The sequence below is a fragment of the Oncorhynchus kisutch genome, linkage group LG1, assembly GCF_002021735.2.
Source record: "Oncorhynchus kisutch isolate 150728-3 linkage group LG1, Okis_V2, whole genome shotgun sequence".
Lineage (NCBI taxonomy): Eukaryota > Metazoa > Chordata > Actinopteri > Salmoniformes > Salmonidae > Oncorhynchus > Oncorhynchus kisutch.
The window spans coordinates 22,120,058-22,147,470 of record NC_034174.2 but is presented as its reverse complement, the minus strand read 5'-3'; the positions used below and the strand labels follow the sequence as shown (position 1 = coordinate 22,147,470).

Sequence of the window (27,413 nt, the reverse complement as noted above, 5' to 3'; positions counted from 1 at the left end):
AACACCCATTTGACAGACAAAAGCGGTGAAAAGCAAGAGAATTTAAAGCAAAGCAGAGAAATCGCCTCAGAACGTTAAACATGAAAGCAAACTTAGAGGATTGTGCTCTGACAAGCCGGAGTGTCGAGGCGAAGTGTGGTTAAAATAAGCTTTTCAAATAAGGGAACTTATTCCCCTTTTGTTAGTGAACCTCGATGCCGATCATGAGCCAGCTTCTAGCAGGGCCTACCTCACATGAGTGGCATGTCCCAAACATGCCGTAATTCCACACCCAATCTAGGGAAACTACACTGTTTTAAAGCTCTGTGCTCCGTTGCTCTGCTCTGCCGTGGAGGGAAAAGAGAGTAAAAAAAGGGGGTTATATTTGCTCTAGAGACGAGCAGAAGTGGAAAGAGTGTAGGTTAACTGTTGGGGAGCTACAAGGAGCGATTGGCTTTAATAATGGCTTCTACACTCTAATTTGTGTAGGGATTTGCCTGGACGAGGCCTGTGTCAGTGGGCCCTTAATGCTACAGTGCCTTTCAAATGATTCAGCTGCCCAGACCGGGAGGAGAGAGGAGAGACGTGTCTAGAACAGAAAACAGGAGGAGAAGTAAGAGAGGAGGCCAGGATGAGAGGGAGATCAAACCACAGTGGGAGGTAAAAGGGAGAAGGGAGGAAAGTAAAGGTGTTAACATTGAGTTTCGTCCCACCCTCTTCCCCTCATAGTATTCGAATTTCCTACCAATTACTCCAAGAGCAGGGAAATATTAGTTATGATAACTTCCCATTGGGCACAAACTGGTTGAATCAATGTTGTTTCAATGTAATTGGTCAACATAGTGACATAGAATCGGTGTGAAATACAATGGATTTGAAAAAAGTAATCAACTGTTATTTTGATGGTGAAATTTCAACAACAAGAATGTAATCATCGTAAGCAAATTTCAACATAGACAAACCTTGTATAAAATATGTTGAATTTGTACCTTTAAAACAACATCAGATCTTTAACGTTATATCCACTTTACTGGAGAATTGGTCTATCCACAGCTACCTTTCGGTATCCCATTCAGGGCTTTAACCAAGCCCAGCTTTGCTTAGCTATGATATTTGTCACTGACTATCACTAATGTGCTATAGTGAGAATGATTATTGAGAGACACTCAAAAACGTAATAGATTCAATGTTACTATCGAAGTCATTCCAAAGTTAAGGTTTAACAGCGCAAATGAAATGTGACCGTACTTTATCACTCATACAGTGCTTTCAGAAAGTATTCAGAAACTTTTTAGAAATGTGTATTGTCATGACGTTGGCCTGTTTCGGGTTCTGTAACAATTTTCTTCCGTGTGTTCAACATGTTTAATAAAAGACGATAATGTGAACACTACACAAATACAAAATAACAAACGTGGCAAAAACCCAAAACAGTCCTATCTGGTGCAGAGAACACAAAGACAGGAAACAACCACCCACAAACCCCAACACAAAACAAGCTACCTAAATATGGTTCCCAATCAGAGACAATGACTAACACCTGCCTCTAATTGAGAACCATATCAGGCCATACATAGAAACGGAGAAACTAGACACACAACATAGAATGCCCACCCAGCTCACGTCCTGACCAACACTAAAACAAGGAAAACACAACAGAACTATGGTCAGAACATCACAATGCAGAAGATACATCTCCTTCAAATGTTGATATTTGGTTACTTTGACAATCAAACACAATTCAATATAACTTTTGAAATTCAATTAATAGCCTATTAACCTGTCTACAGGTTAAAGACATACTCTGGATGTGACAATGCGTAGTTCCAAAATGCATAATCTATGAGCAGATTCCTTACCTGTTTTTATCAATGACCTGCCACTCGCTTTAAACAAAGCATGTGTGTCCATTTTAAGGCTGACCCAAAATAGTCGACTGGTCGATTGTTTGGTTGCTAGGCTGTTGGTCGACTGAGATTGTTTAAGCGAGCAGTAACAAATATATATGTATATATTTGCACCAACCTCAGTGAACTAATCCATTGCGGAGGCCTAGACTAAAACCCTATTTATGCTTGATTCAAAAATGTAGTCGGAGGCTCCATATGGAGGGTGTGACGCAATTGCCAGAGGCATGCAGATGCCAAATCGAACTCGGTTCCACATCGCCATGCCGCCTCCCAAATTTTGTAACAGTCCAGAGGGCTCTGTATAGCTCCGCATTGACATGATACATCCTGTATAAACACAAACTCACCTCTGCACTGCTCCGCGAAGCGTAATAAGTATGAATGCCCTGACTTTTGCTGAGGCCATTCTTAGCCTGACTTCTGCTGAGGCCATTTCACCATGCTGCATGGCCAATGCAGATGTTGGATTGACCATGTGCCAAGATGCACAATGCACTTCTCTCTCCAGAATGCGCTCTCTTCGCAAATCTGTGCACATTAATTGTTTCACAACTTCATTGTGTGAATTGTTTGCGTTTGTTTGTTAGTGTAAATCAGTTACCCTTTACATATATCACCAGCAGTACATTTAATGTTAACTTCTATCATTTCTAATCTACAATATTTGTTACTTTAATTATGGTAATTTATTTCAATGCATTCAATATTATTCCTGTTCTCATTGTCGGAGTGGACACATTGGTTGCAGAGTGCACATCCTATGCTACATTTGTGAGAAACAAGTTTTGGTTTATTTAATTCCATTTAGAGTTCTGTCAATTTAGTCATTGTCTTTTGTTTTGAGCGGTCCTGCCAATGTTGAGTAAGGACGTGCACGCATAGAACTAGATCTATAGGCTACCTGGCCTGCACACAAACTAGGCATATAAATGCGGCCATTTGGGGATCTGATAGTATTTCCGATTGGCTTAATGCACAACGACTAATGACCTGTGGAGCTTCTCAAAGTAATGTTTTCTTTACCTCAAACAGCAAACAAACGAAGTCGGTTTTTACATCCATTGAGAATTACAATAGTTCCTCAATGTATTTGAAAAATCTTTCCAGCTTTCCATTTCGATAACCACTCATTGTGAAATAGAAAAATGTCATGCTCTGATCCAGTGGAAACCTCATAAAATAGGCTTCTTATCAGTGCTGGGCTTGGACTGAAATAGGTTCCGGCACTCATTTTGGGTGCTGGTACTGTTTAAATAAAGGTTCAATTAAACGTTGAAAAAAAAATTGTATTCACTTTGTTCAGGCCCAAGCTTGCCCTAGCGAACTTGCAACATTGTATAAAACATTCTGGTCCTCCTGTTTCCCAGTGAGCTCGGGACAGACACAGCTGTAGGCTTTTTGCGCAAGGGATGAGAAGCTGTGCTTAACTTGGGCAGGAGCTCAGTGGAGCTGAGTACCAGCACCTCAAATTTTCTACTACTTGAGCTGCTGTTCCTCTTCTAGAATATTTGATCAAATATATGGTGGCGCTCCGGTACCTTAATATAACTAGGCAACGCTGGACCAATTGTGTGTGCCGCCCTATGGGACTCCCAATCACGGCTGGATGTGGTAGAGTCTGGATAGTTGATACAATGTTTCAAGTTCTTTGCAGACAGGCCATGTGTAGCCAATCTGATTTATAGGATATTTATTTTTAAATCAGGATATTTTCAACCTGCAGGCTGCAATGTTTGTATTTGTTGGCTTTATATAGAATATTTTTACATAGTTGGCAATATATTACTTTTTAGGTTTGCATAATTTTCATTTATAATAGAACTGTTTCAATGAAATGTGCATATGAAAACCATAACTGGAACGCTGATCAGTAAAAATAGTAAGATAAAATGGCATTCCAACTGAGAAAGGTTGCAGACTCCTCGTGTAGCCTATCACCGGCAGGAGAGTAATGGCAGAATCTATGAAAGCCAGAAGGAACGGGAGGAAAATAGTTGGTTCAGGTTAAGTTTTTTTTCTTCTGGTTATCTAAATCTCTGGCGCCTTCTAGAGGCATCACAACGTAAGCCTAAAGCATCAAACAAGCTCAATACACATACAGTTGAAGTCAGAAGTTTACATAAACCTTAGCCAAATACATTTAAACTCAGTTTCTCACAATTCCTGACATTTAAAAATTCCCTGTTTTAGGTCAGTTAGGATCACCACTTTATTTTAAGAATGTGAAATAATAGTAGAGAGAATTATTTATTTCAGCTTTTATTTCTTTCATCACATTTCCAGCAGGTAAGAAGTTTACACACACTCAATTATTATTTGGTAGCATTGCCTTTAAATTGTTTAACTTGGATCAAACATTTCGAGTAGCCTTCCACAAGCTTCCCACAATAAGTTGGGTGGATTTTGGCCCATTCCTCCTGACAGAGCTGGAGTAACTGAGTCAGGTTTGTAGGCCTCCTTGCTCGCACACACTTTTTCAGTTCTGCCCACAAATGTTCTATAGGATTGAGGTCAGGACTTTGTGATACCTCCAATACCTTGACTTTGTTGTCCTTAAAGCCATTTTGCCACAACTTTGGAAGTATGCTTGGGGTCATTGTCCATTTGGAAGACCCATTTGCGACCAAGCTTTAACCTCCTGACTGATGTCTTGAGATGTTGCTTCTATATATCCACGTAATTTCCTCCCTCATGATCCCAGCTATTTTGTGAAGTGCACCAGTCCCTCCTGCAGCAAAGCACCCCCACAACATGATGCTGCCACTCCCATGCTTCACGGTTGGGATGGTAATCTTCGGCTTGCAAGCTTCCCCCTTTTTCCTCCAAACATAACTATGGTCATTATGGCAAAACAGTTCCATTTTTGTTTCATCAGACCAGAGGACATTTCTCCAAAAAGTACGATCTTTGTCCCCAAGTGCAGATGCAAACCGTAGTCTGGCTTTTTTATGGCAGTTTTGGAGCAGTGGCTTCTTCCTTGCTGAGCGGCCTTTCAGGTTATGTAGATTTAGGACTCGTTTTACTGTGGAAATAGATACCTTTGTACTCGTTTCCTCCAGCATCTTCACAAGGTCCTTTGCTGTTGTTCTGGTATTGATTTGCACTTTTCGCACCAAAGTACGTTCATCTCTAGGAGACAGAATCCGTCTCCTTCCTGAACAGAATGATGGCTGCGTGGTGCCATTATGTTTATACTTGCGTATAATTGTTTGTACAGATGAACGTGGTACCTTCAGAAGTTTGGAAATTACTCCCAAGGATGAACCAGACCTGTGGAGGTCTACTCTGAGGTCTTGGCTGATTTCATTTGATTTTCCCACGATGTCAAGCAAAGAGGCACTGAGTTTGAAGGTAGGCCTTGAAATACACCCACAGGTACACTTCCAATTGACTGAAATGATGTCAATTAGCCTATCAGAAGCTTCTGAAGCCATGACATAATTCTCTGCAGATCCACTCAAGCTCTGCCAGGTTGAATGGAGAGCATCGCTGCACAGCTATTTTCTGGTCTCTCCAGAGATGTTCGATTGTGTTCAAATCCGGGGTCTGGCTGGGCCACTCAAGGACATTCAGAGATTTGTCCTGAAGTCACTCCTGCATTGTCTTGTCTGTGTGCTTAGTGTCATTCTCCTGTTGGAAGGTGAACCTTCGACCCAGTCTGAGGTCCTGAGCGCTCTAGAGCAGGTTTTCATCAAGCATCTCTCTGTACTTTGCTCCGTTCATCTTTCCCTCGATCCTGACTAGTTTCCCAGTCCCCGACACTAAAAAACATCCCCAAAGCATGATGCTGCCACCACCATGCTTTACCGTAGGGATGGTGCCAGGTTTCAAGGTTGGCGTTCATTCCCAAGAGTTCTTTAAGTGCCTTTTGGCAACTCTGGAGCTCTGTCAGAGTGACCATCGGGTTCTTGTTCACCTCCCTGACCAAGGCCTTTCTCCCCCGATTGCTCAGTTTGGCCAGGCGGCCAGCTCTAGGAAGAGTCTTTGGGGTTCCAAACTTCTTCCATTTAAGAATTATGGAGGCCACTGTGTTCTTGGGGACCATCAATGCTTCAGACATTTTGGTACCCTTCCCCAGATCCTTGCCTCGACACAATCCTGTCTCGGAGCTCTACGGACAATTCCTTCAACCGCATGGCTTGGTTTTTGCTCTGACATGCACTGTTAACTGTGGGACCAGGAGTGTGTGTCCAAATCATGTCCAATCAATTGCATTTATCACAGGTGGACTCCAATCAAGTTGTAGAAACATCTCAAGGATGATCAATGGAAAAAGGATGCACCTGAGCTCAATTTCGAGTCTCATAGCAAAGGGTCTGAATACTTACAGTATGTAAATAAGGTATTTTTTGTAATTATTTTTTCATTAGCAAAAACTTAAATGAAATACAAATGTTTTTCGCTTTGTCATTATGGGGTATTATGTGTAGATTGATGAGGATTTTTTATTTAATACATTTTAGAATAAGGCTGTAACGTAACAAAATTTGCAAAAAGAGAAGGGGTTTGAATACTTTCCAAATGCACTGTATATGAAAAATACATGCTTAAAATCTTTGAGCAATCGATTGGTTGAAAGAACAGACGACATTCGGTCTACCAAGATGTTTTATAGTCGGGGACAGCCCTAGTCCATTTATGCTGATGATTCAACGATATACGCATCAGCAACCACAGCTAATAAAGTCTGAATCCCTTAACAAAGAGTTGCAGTCTATTTTTTAATGGGTGGCCAGTAATAAACTGGTCCTGAACATCTCTAAAACTAAGAGCATTGTATTTGGTACAAATCATGCCTTAAGTTCTAGACCTCAGCTGAATCTGGTAAGGAATGGTGTGGCTGTTGGTTTGTAAATACTTATTTTCCACCATAATTTGCAAATGAATTCATAAAAAATCCTATAATGTGATTTTCTGGATTTTTTCATAGTTGAAGTGTACCTATGATGAAAATTACAGGCCTCTCTCATCTTTTTAAGTGGGAGAACTTCCACAATTGGTGGCTGACTAAATACTTTTTTGCCCCACTGTATGTGTAACTGATTGATGCACACACAACATGTTAATGTTTTTAACTGGACAGTACCAGTAAAAAGTTTGGACACACCTACTCATTCAAGGGTTTTTCTTTGTAATATTTTCTACCTTTCAGAATAATAGTGAAGACATCAATACTATGAAATAACACACATGGAATCATGTAGTAACCCAAAAAGTGTTAAACAAATAAAAATATATTTTACATTTTATATTCTTCAAAGTTGCCACCCTTTGCCTTGATGGCAGCTTTGGACACTTTTGGCATTCTCTCAACCAGCTTCATGAGGAATTTCACAACAGTCTTGAAGGAGTCCCCACATATGCTGAGCACTTGTTGGCTGTTTTTCCTTCACTTTGTGGTCCAACTCGTCCCAAACCATCTCAATTGGGTTGAAGTCGGGTGATTGTAAAGACCAGGTCATTTGATGCACAACCCCAGCACTCTCCTTCTTGGTTAAATAACCCTTACACAGCCTGGAGGTGTGTTGGGTCATTGTCCTGTTGAAAAACAAATGATAGTCCCACTAAGCGCAAACCAGATGGGATGGCATATTGCTGTAGAATGCTGTGGTAGCCATGCTGGTTAAGTGTGCCATGAATTCTAAATAAATCACAGACAATGTCACCAGAAAATCACACCCACACCATCACACCTTCTCCTCCATGCTTCAAGGTGGGAAACATACATGCGGAGATCATCCGTTCACCTACTCTGTGTCAGAAAGACACAACGGTTGGAACCAACAATCTCAAAATTTAACTTATCAGACCAAAGGACAGATTTCCATTGTGTTTCTTGGCCCAAGCAAGACTCTTCTTCTTATTGGTGTCCTTTAGTAGTGGTTTCTTTGTAGCAATTAGACCATGAAGGCCTGATTCACGCAGTCTCCTCTGAACAGTTGATGTTGAGATGTGTCTGTTACTTGAACTCTGTGAAGCATTTATTTGGGCTGCAATGTCTAAGGCTGGTACATCTAATGAACTTATCCTCTGCAGCAGAGGTAACTCTGGGTCTTCCTTTCCTGTGTCCTCATGAGAGCCAGTTTCATCATAGCTCTTGATGGTTTTTGCGACTGCACTTGACAAAACTTTCAGTTCTTTAAATTTTCCGGAGTGACTGACCTTCATGTCTTAAAGTAATGATGGACTGTCATTTCTCTTTGCTTGTTTGAACTGTTCTTGCCATAATATGGACTTGGTCTTTTACCAAATAGGGCTATCTATCTTTTTTTATTTCACCTTTATTTAACCAGGTAGGCTAGTTGAGATCAAGTTCTCATTTGCAACTGCGACCTGGCCAAGATAAAGCAAAGCAGTGTGACACAGACAACAACACAGAGTTACACATGGAGGAAACAATAAACAAGCCAATAACACAAACAAGTCAATGACACAGTAGAGAAAATAAAGTCTATATACAGTGTGTGCAAAAGGCATGAGGAGGTAGGCAATAAATAGGCCATAGGAGCGAATAATTACAATTTAGCAGATTAACACTGGAGTGAGAAATGAGCAGATGATGATGTGCAAGTGGAGATACTGGTGTGCAAAAGAGCAGAAAAGTAAATAAAATAAAAACAGTATGGGGATGAGGTAGGTAGATTGGGTGGGCTATTTACAGATGGACTATGTACAGCTGCAGTGATCAGTTAGCTGCCCAGATAGTTGATGTTTAAAGTTGGTGAGGGAAAAAAAGTCTCCAACTTGTTACCTTGTTACAACATAACTGATTGGCTCAAATGCATTAAGAAGGAAAGAAATTCCACAAATTAACTTTTAACAAGCCACACCTGTTAATTAAAATGCATTCCAGGTGACTCTCTCATGAAGCTGGTTGAGATAATGCCAAGAGTGTGCAAAGCTGTCATCAAGGCAAACGGTGACTACTTTGAAGAATCTCACATATAAAATATATTTTGTTTTGTTTAACACTTTTTTAGTTACTAAATTATTCCCTATGTGCTATTTCATAGTTTTGATGTCTTCACTATCATTATATAATGTACAAAATAGTCCAATAAAGAAAAACCCTGGAATGAGTAGGTGTGTGCAAACTTTTGACTGGTACTGTATGTAAATTGTAAAGTATTTTGTCTGTAATGTCTTTTTCGTTTTGCCCAGGATCCCAGTAGATTAACTGTCACCATTGGCGTCGGCTAATGGGCATCTTAATAAATCAAATCAATCAATTTACCTCCATTACCCATGAAATTCCTAGTTTCAAAGCAACTGTTTTCTGGAAAATGTGCAGTACAATTTGCCCTATATTTCCCCCCACATGGGCCAGCCCACTAGCATTTAGAGTTCTAGTCAATGAGCTTCAACCTGTTGCCATTTGGGTGACAGTTGCAAAGACGCCCACACAGTACAGCGCGAGAGAGATACTGTAGCGAGCAATGACGTGGTGCACATATCTGCACATTTGTGATGAAGTATACAATGTTGGGGAACCAATTTCGGATCGTGAGCACTACTTTCAGAACTACTGGCTAAAAAGTATACAAAAGTTCTAGAGAATCCCTTTAACAAATTATATGTTCACATCTCCAACTCATCCTTCCCAAAAATAATGGGATTAAGCCAGTGGCTCAGATGGAACTATCCAAGCAGATAGATCTCCTTTAAATGTTGATATTTAAATGTTGTCAACCAAAAATAACTCGATATGACTTTTGTAAAACAAACTAATGTAACATTCAACATTAATATGATTAAAACATCCATGGTTACTGTTCCAGATAGCATGCATAGGTCTTCGCAGGTCTGTGGAGATCTTCACAATTGCTGTAATAATCTGTGCAGAATCTCAAGCGGCATTGATCACTTGCACCATGTAGTTTTAATGTAAATCCAGGTAATTTGGTTCTGCTGTTGATGAAGCACAGTGATAACACATTAATCAGTTGTATAAATAAATAAAAAATATCTGATCTTTTATTCCCATTTGAACTTTTCTGTGTTTTAAATGGTTGATCGCACAATGATAGAAATTTGGGTGACAACTAAAGTGGGTGAGTGGGCGAAAATACTGTATGTTGTAATCTCATTGATCAACGCCTCAACCAAATATTACCCAATTATCCATGTTGAAATGACATGTGGGACAGTGTGCCCCAGTGGGTTCACACTGAACTCTTTCTCCTAAAATACTCTCTACTCTAATTATAGGTTAAAATAGTGGGCTATATTGATCTATAAAACTCAACTAAGAAGAGTTACGATGAGTCACTCAACTAATGAGGGGAAATTGCTTTTATATTGACATGAATATAGAGCATTAAGAATATCCACTGTGTTTCTGGTGTGTGTATGTTTTCAACCCAGACCCAAATCCACATGGCTGAGAACGCCCTAGTCCTCCCGGTTTCCTGTCCTCTCTCATCTGAATCACCAAAAGGGGGTTATTCACCGATCAAGCTTCTCTGGGTCCTGTTTGATAAATCCAGTCCGCTTGAAGGTTGAAGCTTGCAGCCATTAGGCTTTCTTCTCTGTCTCACTTCTCTTTGAGTCTCCCTGTCTTTGTAAATGGACCGATAGTACATCTGGTCCCTATTCAGTGAGGACCCACAACTGAGAGCTGAAGTTTAAGCTATGGGATCAAGTTGTTGCTGCTGCTTTTCTCTAAGATATGCTTTCTATTGTCTCAATACTTTTTTTGTGACTGATGGGTATGGCATTTTCACCACCATATCTTAGGCCTCTGAACAGGCTATGGCTGGAGTTTTGACAGTATGTTTAAATTAAAGTTAGGGTACAGGGTTACAATTTAAATTGGGCTGGAAGTAGGTGCTTTCCACACAAACAGACTGTCATTATCGAGATTGTTTGTTTCCTGCTTTGTAGGCATTTCTCTTTGCAAATTCCAAGCCGAACCATCTGCCATACGTCCTGAGTGACTTCACTTCAATTGCTCTCTGTGACTGTCTTTAGGAGACTGTCTTTTGAGAATAACACTTTTAATTGGCATTGAGGGGGAAGAGGGGCAGAAGGCCTACCAATCCACCACATTTCAGAGAAAGCCAGAGCAAAAGATCAAGCAACATATCTTCCGCTTAGGTGGTGAGTGCCAAAAGCAAACCCACACAAATCCACAGACAGCAAGATGATCAAACCAAAAGAGAAGAAAATGTACTTACATTCACAATTCATTAAAGTGTGCATGTGGAACATTTACACAACAAAGCGTGTTAAAAACAGCACCAGGCGCTCTCTGGACGGAGGGGTCCAGGTAAATCAACCTCAATATCACTGAGCTGTGAATCCTCCCCTACACTGTAGTCTGCTCTGGAGTTCTAGAGCTAGATACAGTACTGTCAGATCACTTGATAGCTGTATTAGAGATCTACAAACCTACATTTCATAGCAGGACCCTGGAGCTAGTCCACTCCAGCAGGCAATTAGGCAATTTCAGCAGGCCACTTGGAGAGCAGAGCAGCACCACAATAAGGCTGACAGAAATGGTCTTCCTGACACATGAAAGTAACGCAGGGCCAGGGCTTTTCTTTCTTCAGTGCCTGGGCTCCTGGACATTGTGTTCTTGTTCAGTGGGTCTGGAGACATTAGCTTCTGTTGTTGCAGTAGGTTTGACGACATTTCTCAGCCCATTAGCTGCTCTTTCTGCCCAAACATCTACTCAAAGCTACAGTGAGAGCAGCACTTTCAAGGCAACACTAGATATTTCTGTTGAGGAGCTGATGAAAGAGAGAGTTTCTGTGGATTCAAATTATTTTACATTGCTCTCAAGGATAGATACAGAATTAATCAGGGAGCCTAGAAGAAAATCACCTTTAATCTCGACGCAATACTGTTCCAATCTGAGAATGGATAGTTTATGTATTGCATTAGCCCTGTGAAAGGATATTTGCAGTGGTCAATGTCCCATGCATTCCTCTCCAAATAAAAATAAATGACTAAAGAATGTCTGATGTATCTGAAAATACTGTTTGACCTTTATATTTGAATATGAAGCATTCAGAGTACATAAAGGGACTGAGATGGGAATAAATGTAGCCTCTCAGCTGTTTGTTTTGCACTATATATGGCTCCATGTTCTATGTGTTTACTGATGTTGTTTGCTCCCCCATTCAGTCCTGACAGAGTTAAGGCAGTTTCCAGTGCAGATGATGGGGCTGAACAATTTGCTCGGCTGCCAGAAAAAAACATACGAATCCGGAGACTACAGATTAAGGTACTAAAACCAGCCCGGCTCAACATTTTCTCTTAACACAATTACACCTAGGACTCCTGGTACAGCCAATTAAGCAGAGAGAGAAAGTTCCCAGCCACTTGACAATGAGTAGGGTGTCCACTCACTCTGCCCAGGGTGGGTGAAAATGCGCTTTGATGATGACATTTCACTTCCTTATGTTTTAAAATAAATTTTACCCATACAGATGATTCTTAATGTTTTGAATCGTTCAGTGGGGCCTAACGTATCTTTAACATTATATCCAAAAAGTCGGATTTCATAACCTAATACATCCGATAATAAACACAGAGCTCTGGTGACAGAGCGGTGAGGCTTAATCGCCGAGGATTTGAGGATTTAACATTTTGTGGTCGTTGTCTTCCAAGTTGTTTCCGCAGGTCACAAATAGCAAAATTAGCATGACACGAGCTGAATTAAATGTACATGGTTTTGAAAATAAAAAGCTGTTTTTCAGCCTTGGGTGAATTTTGACTCGTTCTATTGTCCAGCCTATAGATAGCCAGAGCGAATTTACGAAAGCACCCAAATGTCCATTGAGAAAGCACAACAACTATAACATTTAGCTAAACTAAGAACGACGAGAATAATCAAGTCAAAAAACGTTGTGTAGTCAGATAGCCTATAGTTAATATACTGGCATGTTTGACTACTAACGTTAGGTAGCTAGCTAACATAGCGGTATATACTGCTGTAATGATATGCTATGTGGTTCGTAAGGACAGTGTAGCTAACAAATTGTCAGCCAACATAACAAGTAAGGTAACTTATTTAAAAAGTCAATACTTTATTACATTGAGTAGCAATCTACTCCTTGGTTGTTAGGGCAAATCTGGTCTGTGATACGGGGCGTTTCACACCTAGCTCGGCTATTAGACTATTCTTTAGTGAAGGTTGAATAGTCTATTGTTCAGCTATCAGCCCTCCTCCCCAATTTGCAACAAATTGTTGTTCCCATCTCATTCCATTCCCTTTTCCAAGTGTCATCATTCTGCTCATGAGTGGTTCGCTTGTGGGCGTGCTGGCAGGATATGGCAGCATCTTCGGTTGTGCGTCAAGAATTCTGCATACAGTAGCACGTTTGTATGAAGGTGTGGTTATTCACAGGCAAATTTTTATATATGTTATGGAGGTACATTTGTGTCTATTTGTCGAGAGCAAAATCTTTTTTATTTTCAATCAAAAATAATTGTTCTGAAAGCAACTTTTTTTCAACAGAAAGGAAGTCCTTGGCACAATAAAGTTATTATATTATTATATTCTACTCTATACATATGTAACAGTATAGCTTCTGTCCCTCTCCTCGCCCCTACCTGGGCTCGAACCAGGGAACCTGTGCACACATCGACAACAGCCACCCTCGAAGCATCGTTACCCATCTCTTCACAAAAGCCGCAGCTTTAGCAGAGCAAGGGGAACAACTACTTCAAGGTCTCAGAGCGAGTGACGTCACCGATTTAAACGCTATTAGCGCACACCCCGCTAACTAGCTAGCCATTTCACACCGGTTACACATAGGCTTCATTAATGCCATTCTGACTTGAAGTTGATACAACAACTATGATAGCTGAGACAGATGATTCTTAACCTAACGTTTTAGCGTCCATACACAGATTGAATACACTGAGAATGTGCCATGCCTGAATGAGCAAGTTGTCGAATGAGGGTTCTTATGGTCATGAAAATATCATCCTGTTCAGCATGTTCATGTTAAGTTCATGTTAAGTTCATGTAACCGATGTGAAATGGCTAGCTAGTTAACGGTGGTGTGCGCTAATAGCGTTTCAATCGGTGACGTCACTCGCTCTGAGACCTGAAGTAGTTGTTCCCCTTGCTCTGCAAGGGCTGTGGCTTTTGTGGCACGATGGGTAACGATGCTTTGTGGGTGCCTGTTGTCGGTGTGTGCAGAGGGTCCCTGGTTCGAGGGTCCCTGGTTCGAGGGTCCTTGTCTTTACACATTCTTCTATAATATTAGGCTTATTTATTAAATATAAAGTATACCATTTCATTGCCTAATAAGCTATACTGTACCACCTTCCCAACAATGGGATTTACATAGGCTTTTAGCGAACTCGTAAAAATCTGTCAGTGATATTGAAGCGATATTGTTCGACCTTAAAATATGATAACTATGCAACAGAACAGATGAACATGAATGACACCTACTAAACTATGATTCTAGTCTTCTGATCCGCTGGATCATACCTCAATAACCCAGCACCCAGCATCAATAGCCCAGCAGTTTTTAAAAGAAAACAACCCGACTAAGTAACCCACTGCCTGCAAACCAGCAGTTGGGTCAAGCAAACAACCCAACATGTTTTAGAGTGTACTGGGTGTGCAGGCTTTTTTTTCACGCTCCACTCTAACACCACATTGTAGTCTAAACATCAGCTGCTCAACAGAACCTTGATAAGCAGACTCGGTGTGTTTCAGGGCTGGATTAAAAGCCTGCACACCCAGTAGCTCTCCAGATGGTTGACCACTTGTTTTATACAGTAGCCTAACAGAGCAGTTATTCTACTTTTTATTTTATTTATTTATTTTATTTTACCTTTATTTAACCAGGTAGGCAAGTTGAGAACAAGTTCTCATTTACAATTGCGACCTGGCCAAGATAAAGCAAAGCAGTTCGACAGATAAAACGACACAGAGTTACACATGGAGTAAAAACAAACATACAGTCAATAATGCAGTATAAACAAGTCTATATACAATGTGAGCAAATGAGGTGAGAAGGGAGGTAAAGGCAAAAAAGGCCATGATGGCAAAGTAAATACAATATAGCAAGTAAAATACTGGAATGGTAGTTTAGCAATGGAAGAATGAGCAAAGTAGAAATAAAAAAATAATGGGGTGCAAAGGAGCAAAATAAATAAATAAATTAAAATTAAATACAGTTGGGAAAGAGGTAGTTGTTTGGGCTAAATTATAGGTGGGCTATGTACAGGTGCAGTAATCTGTGAGCTGCTCTGACAGTTGGTGCTTAAAGCTAGTGAGGGAGATAAGTGTTTCCAGTTTCAGAGATTTTTGTAGTTCGTTCCAGTCATTGGCAGCAGAGAACTGGAAGGAGAGGCGGCCAAAGAAAGAATTGGTTTTGGGGGTGACTAGAGAGATATACCTGCTGGAGCGTGTGCTACAGGTGGGAGATGCTATGGTGACCAGCGAGCTGAGATAAGGGGGGACTTTACCTAGCAGGGTCTTGTAGATGACATGGAGCCAGTGGGTTTGGCGACGAGTATGAAGCGAGGGCCAGCCAACGAGAGCGTACAGGTCGCAATGGTGGGTAGTATATGGGGCTTTGGTGATAAAACGGATTGCACTGTGATAGACTGCATCCAATTTGTTGAGTAGGGTATTGGAGGCTATTTTGTAAATGACATCGCCAAAGTCGAGGATTGGTAGGATGGTCAGTTTTACAAGGGTATGTTTGGCAGCATGAGTGAAGGATGCTTTGTTGCGAAATAGGAAGCCAATTCTAGATTTAACTTTGGATTGGAGATGTTTGATATGGGTCTGGAAGGAGAGTTTACAATCTAACCAGACACCTAAGTATTTGTAGTTGTCCACGTATTCTAAGTCAGAGCCGTCCAGAGTAGTGATGTTGGACAGGCGGGTAGGTGCAGTTAGCGATCGGTTGAAGAGCATGCATTTAGTTTTACTTGTATTTAAGAGCAATTGGAGGCCACGGAAGGAGAGTTGTATGGCATTGAAGCTTGCCTGGAGGGTTGTTAACACAGTGTCCAAAGAAGGGCCGGAAGTATACAGAATGGTGTCGTCTGCGTAGAGGTGGATCAGGGACTCACCAGCAGCAAGAGCGACCTCATTGATGTATACAGAGAAGAGAGTCGGTCCAAGAATTGAACCCTGTGGCACCCCCATAGAGACTGCCAGAGGTCCGGACAGCAGACCCTCCGATTTGACACACTGAACTCTATCAGAGAAGTAGTTGGTGAACCAGGCGAGGCAATCATTTGAGAAACCAAGGCTGTCGAGTCTGCCGATGAGGATATGGTGATTGACAGAGTCGAAAGCCTTGGCCAGATCAATGAATACGGCTGCACAGTAATGTTTCTTATCGATGGCGGTTAAGATATCGTTTAGGACCTTGAGCGTGGCTGAGGTGCACCCATGACCAGCTCTGAAACCAGATTGCATAGCAGAGAAGGTATGGTGAGATTCGAAATGGTCGGTAATCTGTTTGTTGACTTGGCTTTCGAAGACCTTAGAAAGGCACGGTAGGATAGATATAGGTCTGTAGCAGTTTGGGTCAAGAGTGTCCCCCCCTTTGAAGAGGGGGATGACCGCAGCTGCTTTCCAATCTTTGGGAATCTCAGACGACACGAAAGAGAGGTTGAACAGGCTAGTAATAGGGGTGGCAACAATTTCGGCAGATAATTTTAGAAAGAAAGGGTCCAGATTGTCTAGCCCGGCTGATTTGTAGGGGTCCAGATTTTGCAGCTCTTTCAGAACATCAGCTGAATGGATTTGGGAGAAGGAGAAATGGGGAAGGCTTGGGCGAGTTGCTGTTGGGGGTGCAGTGCTGTTGTCCGGGGTAGGAGTAGCCAGGTGGAAAGCATGGCCAGCCGTAGAAAAATGCTTATTGAAATTCTCAATTATGGTGGATTTATCAGTGGTGACAGTGTTTCCTATCTTCAGTGCAGTGGGCAGCTGGGAGGAGGTGTTCTTATTCTCCATGGACTTTACAGTGTCCCAGAACTTTTTTGAGTTAGTGTTGCAGGAAGCAAATTTCTGCTTGAAAAAGCTAGCCTTGGCTTTTCTAACTGCCTGTGTATAATGATTTCTAGCTTCCCTGAACAGCTGCATATCACGGGGGCTGTTCGATGCTAATGCAGAACGCCATAGGATGTTTTTGTGTTGGTTAAGGGCAGTCAGGTCTGGGGAGAACCAAGGGCTATATCTGTTCCTGGTTCTAAATTTCTTGAATGGGGCATGTTTATTTAGGATGGTTAGGAAGGCATTTTTAAAAAATATCCAGGCATCCTCTACTGACGGGATGAGATCAATATCCTTCCAGGATACCCCGGCCAGGTCGATTAGAAAGGCCTGCTCGCAGAAGTGTTTCAGGGAGCGTTTTACAGTGATGAGTGGAGGTCGTTTGACCGCTGACCCATTACGGATGCAGGCAATGAGGCAGTGATCGCTGAGATCTTGGTTGAAGACAGCCGAGGTGTATTTAGAGGGGAAGTTGGTTAGGATGATATCTATGAGGGTGCCCGTGTTTAAGGTTTTGGGGAGGTACCTGGTAGGTTCATTGATAATTTGTGTGAGATTGAGGGCATCAAGTTTAGATTGTAGGATGGCTGGGGTGTTAAGCATGTTCCAGTTTAGGTCGCCTAGCAGCACGAACTCTGAAGATAGATGGGGGGCAATCAGTTCACATATGGTGTCCAGAGCACAGCTGGGGGCAGAGGGTGGTCTATAGCAGGCGGCAACGGTGAGAGACTTGTTTTTAGAGAGGTGGATTTTTAAAAGTAGAAGTTCAAATTGTTTGGGTACAGACCTGGATAGTAGGACAGAACTCTGCAGGCTATCTTTGCAGTAGATTGCAACACCGCCCCCTTTGGCAGTTCTATCTTGTCTGAAAATGTTGTAGTTTGGAATTAAAATGTCTGAGTTTTTGGTGGTCTTCCTAAGCCAGGATTCAGACACAGCTAGAACATCCGGGTTGGCAGAGTGTGCTAAAGCAGTGAATAGAACAAACTTAGGGAGGAGGCTTCTAATGTTAACATGCATGAAACCAAGGCTATTACGGTTACAGAAGTCGTCAAAAGAGAGCGCCTGGGGAATAGGAGTGGAGCCAGGCACTGCAGGGCCTGGATTCACCTCTACATCGCCAGAGGAACATAGGAGGAGTAGAATAAGGGTACGGCTAAAAGCTATGAGAATTGGTCGTCTAGAACGTCTGGAACATAGAGTAAAAGGAGGTTTCTGGGGGCGATAAAATAGCATCAAGGTATAATGTACAGACAAATGTATGGTAGGATGTGAATACAGTGGAGGTAAACTTAGGTATTGAGTGATGAAGAGAGAGATATTGTCTCTAGAAACATCGTTGAAACCAGGAGATGTCATTGCATGTGTGGGTGGTGGAACTAATAGGTTGGATAAGGTATAGTGAGCAGGACTAGAGGCTCTACAGTGAAATAAGCCAATAAACACTAACCAGAACAGAAATGGACAAGACATATTGACATTAAGGAGAGGCATGCTTAGTCGAGTGATCAAAAGGGTCCGGTGAGTGGAGAGGTTGGTTGGTGATTTAGACAGCTAGCCAGGGCATCGGTAGCAAGCTAGCATAGGATGGAGGTCTGTTGTTAGCTACCTCTTGCGTTCCGTCAGTAGATTAGTGGGGTTCCGTGTGGTAGAGGGGATTAATCCAAATCACACAACAACAACAAAAATAAAAACAATAGATATAGTTATAGAGGCCCAAGAAGAAAACATAATAATAATAATATAAAAAATAAAATAAAAATAAAAAATTGTCCGATTGTCTATTCAGATAGCAGCCGGTAAGACAGCTAACGGTTAGCAGGCCGCAGATGGGCGTTCAGGTAACGTCGCGACGGAGGAGCCAGCCGAATAACTCCTTCGGGTAGATAACGTCGGCAGTCCAGTTGTGAAGGCCCGGTGGGGCTCCGCGAAGGCAGTAAAACGGGTCCGGATAGGTGACTGCAGCCCAGGTGTGATTGATGGAACTCAGGAGTGATTGACGGAGCTTGCTAGCTCCGGAATAATTGATGTTTGCTCCGGAATCGACGAAGGCCGATAGTCACACGGATAGCAGCTAGCTAGCTGTGAGATCCGGGTATGAATGTCCAGAGAGCAGTCGAAATCCAGGGACATGGAGAGAAAATTGGTCCGGTATGTTCCGTTCCGAGCCGCGCTGCGCCGTACAGAACTGGCGATAGATTTTCGAGCTAAAGGATAGCTGATGACCACAAACCGTGGTTAGCTGAATACTAACGATTTGCCAGTAAAGGAGCTAACTAGCTTCTGAACTAGCTTCTGGATTAGCTTCTGGCTAGTTTCAGGCTAGCTTCATGGAGTTTCTGGCTAGCTTCTTGGAGGATTACAGATCTGAGGTAAATAATACTTTTTTATAAATATACATTGGTGAGGCGGGTTGCAGGAGAGTGTTTTGAAGATGAGTTGATGGAAAATAAAAATAAAATGTATGTGAAAAAGTTGTAAATATATATATATACAGGACACGACAAGACGAGGACAAAAGACGTCTGAACTGCTATGCCACCTTGGTGAATTATTATAACCCCCTTTGTGAGGGGTTAAGTGCCTTGATTAATGGCACAATGGCAGGAGATAGCAGGCCTAAATGGGATCAGAGACTAACAGCCTTCTAGTGTCAATACCACATTTATGTAACTTCTTCACGTAGGCTACATAGAGACGCCACCAATTACTGGTCACTGAAATTTGGTTAGAAGTCATGGAAAAGCCATGAAATTCCATCTGTCAAAATGTGTATGAACCCTTAATAGTGAATAATCAGAGATCTTCTATAGCTTAATGCTATTTGTGAATTTCTTTGAACATAGTCAATAGTCAATGGACCGACTTGAAAAAAGATAGCTCCCGCACCTCTTTCATCCCAAGTCAAGCACTGCCAGTACATGCAAGGAAAATATGCCAAATTCAAATTCTGATCGGCCACATCGGTCCAGCACTGCTGTTTTGGTAATTACATTCGGTAATTTTTATCCCCTTTTCAAAATTGTTGTAACATGAAATGTGATGAAGAGGAAAATGGCTTCCTACTGATGCACATGATGTTCTGTGCTCACAGCATCAAACTCCCCCTGAGACAAACACCTAAAAACAGCTCTTTGCACATCCACAAAAACATCTCCAATCTGGCACAGTCAAATCAGCCATATCTAAAGCAGGGAAACGTGCCTCTGCAGTACTTACCACGTTCACTTGATAGGCTGGTGTCTGTCAGGGAGAGAGAAGAGAGAGATGAAGGGAGAGAGAGAATACAACAATTAGAACACAACATGCTAGCTATCAAGCTGCCATACAAACTTGTGTCATTGTTGAACAACAGAGAGTGGTTAAGGAAACAGAAACAACAGACAAATCACAGATCACACAGAATGGAAACCAGAACCAACAAAGACATATCCTGCTTAGTGAGTTGCTGAGCAGTCATCTATCACTTCTATCACGAGGAAAGAAAAAGACATCCACACACTGTCATTCTCTTAAAATAAAGCACACGCTCTTGAAGTTTGGGTGACATAAGAACATGGAGCTATTGGAGCTCACTTCAAATAAACATGGAGCTCATTTCAAATAAAGAGCGCAATGTGCATACATTATGGTATGTTGTGTACTGCACACACTGCAATTCTACTGGAACAGTTTTCCTTACACTCCTTTTTCTTTACATTGCACTTAGATCCATCAACTTGAATAGACCCCAGTTATTGTGATGTCTATAATGCGATATCGGTCTCACAATAAAACACAGTGTATTCCACGACACGCTACATTTATGTACATCTTTAGGTCTTTATTTAGGCAAAAATAAAGACAAAGATCCAGCTGGATGAGGAGAGAAGCAGCCAGGTGTTTGTGTTCTAGACAGTTTCTCTCTATGCCTTCTGCCCCTCTGATGCCCTCGAACGGAGAAGCTGCACACAGATTTGATGAGGGACAATTTCCATGAATGCTGTTTTGCATTCATTGACCTAATTTCTGCATCAGGTGTCACAGGGAGTCTGGAGCGCTGACAACAACACCCCCTGCCAGTCCACCCCTGCTCACCAATGTGACCCTCAAATTGCTGTTTAATCACAGCAAAACACTTTGTAGCACAATTGTAGAACACTAGTAACTGTGACTGGCATGAATGCAGAATCTAAATGTGCCCCAAAGAGAGAGAAGGTTGCCATGCTGAGGGGAAAACATGGCCAATAATGTACTATACTGTGTCTCTCTATGCTTTGTTTGTTAGGCTGTTTATGAATACAATTATTTTCAGAGCATCTATTGACTTACGCATGGTGCAGAGTTAGCATCAAATAATGAAATGCATTAACAAGATTAGCATCCTAGCAACATTTGAGTCATTTAGCAGACACGCTTATCCAGAGCCACTTACAATTAATGCATTCATCTTAAGATAGCTAGGTGGGACAACCACATCTCACAGTCGTAGTAAGTACATGTACATTTTTCCACAATAATGAAATTATCAGCAAAGGCAGTGCTAGTAGGAAAGACAAGCTCAGTTTTATTGGGGGGTGAGCATGGGGGGGGGGGGGGGGGCTGAGCAACTTGTGAAACGTGTGTATAGTAACTTGTGTATTTTGTACAACCAAGTAAATAGTATTTTTTAGAACCAAATCAAACAAGAAACATCCAAACAAACTATAAACCGTCGATTTCTAGGCCCTAAACATTTTGTAATGTGTCCCACCTTTCTCTTCTAGCGCATGCAAAGGCATCTCTATCCACCCCCTACATAACTCCTAGCACCTTTTCAATAATTCATCTCCCTCTGTTAAGGATTCAGCCTGCGCTGCACTTGCCAGTATCCCCACAAATTGGCAGGCAGCCTCATATTTGGCATATCCGCGGCAGCCTAGTGCTGCTCTCTCTCCTCTGTAGGCCTTGCAGCCGTCCCCTTGAGAAGACTCAAGCTGACTGTCCTGCTCCCAGTCTCCCATGGTGAGCCAGGGCTGCCTGCCTTATATTCAAGCCTCCCACTGAGGGGCCGGGCCCTCTTCCACAGCCTATTAACAGGTTCTAGACTGGAACATTATAGATCCTTTAACAGTGTGTGATTTGGAAGTTAATATATTGAGCATTAACATTTACCACAGGGCTTCATACGGGCTTCAGACAGGCAGCCAATTGTACTGTCCCCTCAACATCATGTTCCTGTGTTTGGTCTACTACCGCCAAGTTATGATGTCTGAACACAGCTTGGCACTCACCGTAACTCTCATCCCCTGTCTCACACATCCCCCACTTTTATCCTTTATATGCATTGACGGTTTGACGCTGACTAACCTAACCTGCTCCCGAGTCCCAGAAATTGTAATCAATGTACAATTGATAGAATGTATAACATATGGAATGAAAATACTAGTCTCACAATACAGTAGGGTATTGTTGAATCACTGTATTGCATTGAGCTGTGGTCACAATGCATTACATACTAGAGGTGTTACAGAGAGATGTGCTGCTGGGATAAAATACAGTGCCTAGCGAAAGTATTCGGCCCCCTTGAACTTTGCGACCTTTTGCCACATTTCAGGCTTCAAACATAAAGATATAAAACTGTATTTTTTTGTGAAGAATCAACAACAAGTGGGACACAATTATGAAGTGGAACGACATTTATTGGATATTTCAAACTTTTTTAACAAATCAAAAACTGAAAAATTGGGCGTGCAAAATTATTCAGCCCCTTTACTTTCAGTGCAGCAAACTCTCTCCAGAAGTTCAGTGAGGATCTCTGAATTATCCCATGTTGACCTAAATGACTAATGATGATAAATACAATCCACCTGTGTGTAATCAAGTCTCCGTATAAATGCACCTGCACTGTGATAGTCTCAGAGGTCCGTTAAAAGCGCAGAGAGCATCATTAAGAACAAGGACCACACCAGGCAGGTCCAAGATACTGTTGTGAAGAAGTTTAAAGCCGGATTTGGATACAACAAGATTTCCCAAGCTTTAAACATCCCAAGGAGCACTGTGCAAGCGATAATATTGAAATGGAAGGAGTATCAGACCACTGCAAATCTACCAAGACCTGGCCGTCCCTCTAAACTTTCAGCTCATACAAGGAGAAGACTGATCAGAGATGCAGCCAAGAGGCCCATGATCACTCTGGATGAACTGCAGAGATCTACAGCTGAGGTGGGAGACTCTGTCCATAGGACAACAATCAGTCGTATATTGCACAAATCTGGCCTTTATGGAAGAGTGGCAAGAAGAAAGCCATTTCTTAAAGATATCCATAAAAAGTGTTGTTTAAAGTTTGCCACAAGCCACCTGGGAGACACACCAAACATGTGGAAGAAGGTGCTCTGGTCAGATGAAACCAAAATTGAACTTTTTGGCAACAATGCAAAACGTTATGTTTGGCATAAAAGCAACACAGCTCATCAACCCTGAACACACCATCCCCACTGTCAAACATGGTGGTGGCAGCATTATGGTTTGGGCCTGCTTTTCTTCAGCAGGGACAGGGAAGATGGTTAAAATTGATGGGAAGATGGATGGAGCCAAATACAGGACCATTCTGGAAGAAAACCTGATGGAGTCTGCAAAAGACCTGAGACTGGGACGGAGATTTGTCTTCCAACAAGACAATGATCCAAAACATAAAGCAAAATCTACAATGGAATGGTTCAAAAATAAACATATCCAGGTGTTAGAATGGCCAAGTCAAAGTCCAGACCTGAATCCAATGGAGAATCTGTGGAAAGAACTGAAAACTGCTGTTCACAAATGCTCTCCATCCAACCTCACTGAGCTCGAGCTGTTTTGCAAGGAGGAATGGGAAAAGATTTCAGTCTCTCGATGTGCAAAACTGATAGAGACATACCCCAAGCGACTTACAGCTGTAATCGCAGCAAAAGGTGGCGCTACAAAGTATTAACTTAAGGGGGCTGAATAATTTTGCACGCCCAATTTTTCAGTTTTTGATTTGTTAAAAAAGTTTGAAATATCCAATAAATGTCGTTCCACTTCATGATTGTGTCCCACTTGTTGTTGATTCTTCACAAAAAAATACAGTTTTATATCTTTATGTTTGAAGCCTGAAATGTGGCAAAAGGTCGCAAAGTTCAAGGGGGCCAAATACTTTCGCAAGGCACTGTATGTACATTTTAGGTCAGAAGTTTACATACACCTCAGCCAAATACATTTAAACTCAGTTTTTCACAATTCCTGAGGCACTGTAAGTCACAGGAAGGGATGATGCATACTTCCTCTCATTACAACTCCAGGGAAAAAGGTCAGAGCTATTCATTTCCTCCATCAATTAGAGAAACACACCTTTGTGCCTCTGAAAGCCCAGCATTACATCCACATTTGCTGTGTGATTTCCTGTCTGTGTGTGGTTGGTCAGAGAGGTTGATGGCTGCCCAGAGACTTGGGCAGAGTGAATGTCCCCAACATTAATATTTGTGTGTGTGTGTGTGTGTGTGTGTGTGTGTGTGTGTGTGTGTGTGTGTGTGTGTGTGTGTGTGTGTGTGAGAGAGAGAGATTGCGTATGTGTCCTCATTTCCTCATCTACTTTTTTTTATTCCGAATGCAATACTACAATTAAATAAAATGTTGGACTAATTGCACTTTAGCATGTACAGTACATGTAGCCTTATCCTGACATTTTTATTATGCATTTTTACTTATCCAGCCCTACTTGCTTGTAAATATCTTTAGCTATTTTTATGTTGTTGTTTCTTAATATGTGATTTTGTCTGTATGCATTGTGATTGCTGCAAAATGAACTCTCGTCATTGAGGACATTAAAGTTTTCTGAATCTGAATCATGCATAACAAATCTGGGTTTGACAATAACCCTTCAAAACCTAGTGTTGCCTAATTGCCAGAGAGTGTTCAGCTAATAAATAATGCATTTAAAAATCTAATCTAATTTAGCAAATGAATATGTCTACAAAACAATTAATCAGAGACCAAAAGTGTATTTACAAACAATCAATTATTCATAAAGTGAATGCTGGGTAAGTGGTCTCCTTCCCGGGTGAGATGCTGCCATAATTGGAGTGGGACTATAGGAGAGTGTGCGTCCGTGCGTGTGTTTGTGTGCATGTGTGTGTTCAGTCCCCATGCTCCCAACTTCCGCCCAAACAAGAAGAGCAACAAAAGTGTCAGCTCATTACTGCCTAATGAGTTGTCTGATTAATACGGAAAATAAAAGCATTATTGTAGAGTGCTGTATGTTTAGTTAGTTTAATTATTGTACTAAAGTGACTGAATAGAAGCACAATGGGGTAAAACATTTACATGCATTCTAATATGGTAACAAGGCCCTAGAGGAGCAAATCAGGGCTATCAAGTACAGTGAAGACTTTTTACATAGGAAACAACAGGTCTAAATGTATTGATGTGTGGTTGTTGATGTGCAGATATGTATCTGTTTACAATATGTACTCATCACAAGACATGTAATCTAGCCATTCTAAACCTTTCTGATGATGGGTTATGTAATGAGTGATCTCTGAGCAAGCCATTCTCAACCTCTCTGATGATGGGTTATGTACTGAGTGATCACTGAAACAGAATCCATTGTTATTGTGGAATAAACTCCTAGTCTGTTGAAGCTGGAGAGGGATGGTCTTATCTCTCTCTCTCTCTCTCTCTCTCTCTGACTCTCTATTTCTCACTTGTTCTCTTTCTCGCTCTCTCTGTCTGTTTTTCTCTTCCCATGTCTGTTCTTGTTCTCTCTCTCCATCTCCTATGCTGTCAGTCACCAGAATATGGAGGCTGTTGTGAGCACAGTGGTGGAACCTAGCCTGTGCTCTGTTTAAAATATTTCATAACACAGATAATAGGGCTCTTCAGGGGGCCACAGCGATAAACAGAACTCCCAAAATAATCACGTCCATGCACCAGAGTTCTTTTACAATGTCCTACCAAAGTACCCATGCTGCCTCAGCATCACAGGCGTAATGTTTCTCTGACAGACTGACTGGCCACAAAGCAGATAGAAAATGAGTAAAAACAGTATATGCCTCACTGTGAATCAACAAAATATTAGGTATTTGCAATGGAAATGAACATGTGTGCACACACACACATAAACAAACTGTTCTGTGTGGACCCCAGGAAGAGTAGCTGCAGCTTTTGCAACAGCTAATGTGGATCCTAATAAATACCCTCAAAATACCAATACCAAACTGCATCATCTCTCCATCTCTTCGTTACATAAGCTGTTGTGGAGATAATAAAAAAAGAAGCCAACAGATTGTGAGGGTAATTCAATTTCCTCCAGCAATGCTGGCTTCCAAATGGTCTCCATCAGTGAGCCAATCAGCAGCTGATTCAGTGATTTCCCCAGCTGGGCTTCCTCTTAGACAGGAAGCCAAAGAATCTCAGGCTCAGAGACAGAGACACAATGACAGGTCTGCTGGATCACTGGTTCAGCACCAATGGATTGAATTGCATATACAGTGGGGCAAAAAAGTATTTAGTCAGCCACCAATTGTGCAAGTTCTCCCACTTAAAAAGATGAGAGGCCTGTAATTTTCATCATAGGTACACTTCAACTATGACAGACAAAATGAGGAAAATTGAGAAAATTGAGAAAATCACATTGTAGGTTTTTTAATGAATTTATTTGCAAATGATGGTGGAAAATCAGTATTTGGTCAATAACAAAAGTTTATCTCAATACTTTGTTATATACCCTTTGTTGGCAATGACAGTGGTCAAACGTTTTCTGTAAGTCGTCGTTAGCAAACTTAATGCTGGTGTTGGAGTCATGCCTGGCCATGCAGTCGTGGGTGAACAGGGAGTACAGGAGGGGACTAAGCACGCACCCCTGGGGAGCTCCAGTGTTGAGGATCAGCGTGGCAGATGTGTTGATACCTACCTTCACCACCAGGGAGTGGCCCATCAGGAAGTCCAGGATCCAGTTGCAGAGGGAGGTGTTTAGTCCCAGGATCCTTAGCTTAGTGATGAGCTTTGAGAGTACTATGGTGTTGAACGCTGAGCTGTAGTCAATGAATAGCATTCTCACATAAGTGTTCCTTTTGTCCAGGTGGGAAAGGGGAGTGTGGAGTGCAATAGAGATTGCATCATCTGTGGATCAGTTTGGGCGGTATGCAAATTGGAGTGGGTCTAGGGTTTCTGGGGTAATGGTGTTGATGTGAGCTGTTACTAACCTTTCAAAGCACTGCATGGCTACAGACTTGAGTGCTACAGGTCTGTAGTAATTTAGGCAGGTTGCCTTAGTGTTCTTGGGCACAGGGACTATGGTGGTCTGCTTGAAACATGTTGGTATTACAGACTCAATCAGGAACATTTTGAAAATGTCAGTGAAGACACCTGCCAGTTGGTCAGCACATGCCCGGAGCACACATCCTGGTAATCCATCTGGCCCTGCAGCCTTGTGTATGTTGACCTGTTTAAAGGTCTTACTCACTTCAGCTACGGAGAGCATGATCACACAGTCGTCCGGAACAGCTGATGCTCTCATGCATGCCTCAGTGTTGCTTGCCTCGAAGCGAGCATAGAAGTGATTTAGC

The 27,413-nt window shown here is 41.8% G+C and overlaps 1 protein-coding gene across 2 annotated transcripts in view; it reads right to left on the bottom strand.

Moving 5' to 3' along the window:
• Nucleotides 1-27,413, bottom strand: part of LOC109908223 (cadherin-4) — a 327,390-nt gene that overhangs the window by 169,166 nt on the left and 130,811 nt on the right. For both annotated transcript variants that reach the window (XM_031801612.1, XM_031801646.1), the window contains exon 3: nt 20,092-20,115. In XM_031801612.1, the coding sequence (XP_031657472.1) occupies nt 20,092-20,115 (24 nt within the window). The remainder of the gene's footprint in view (nt 1-20,091; nt 20,116-27,413) is intronic.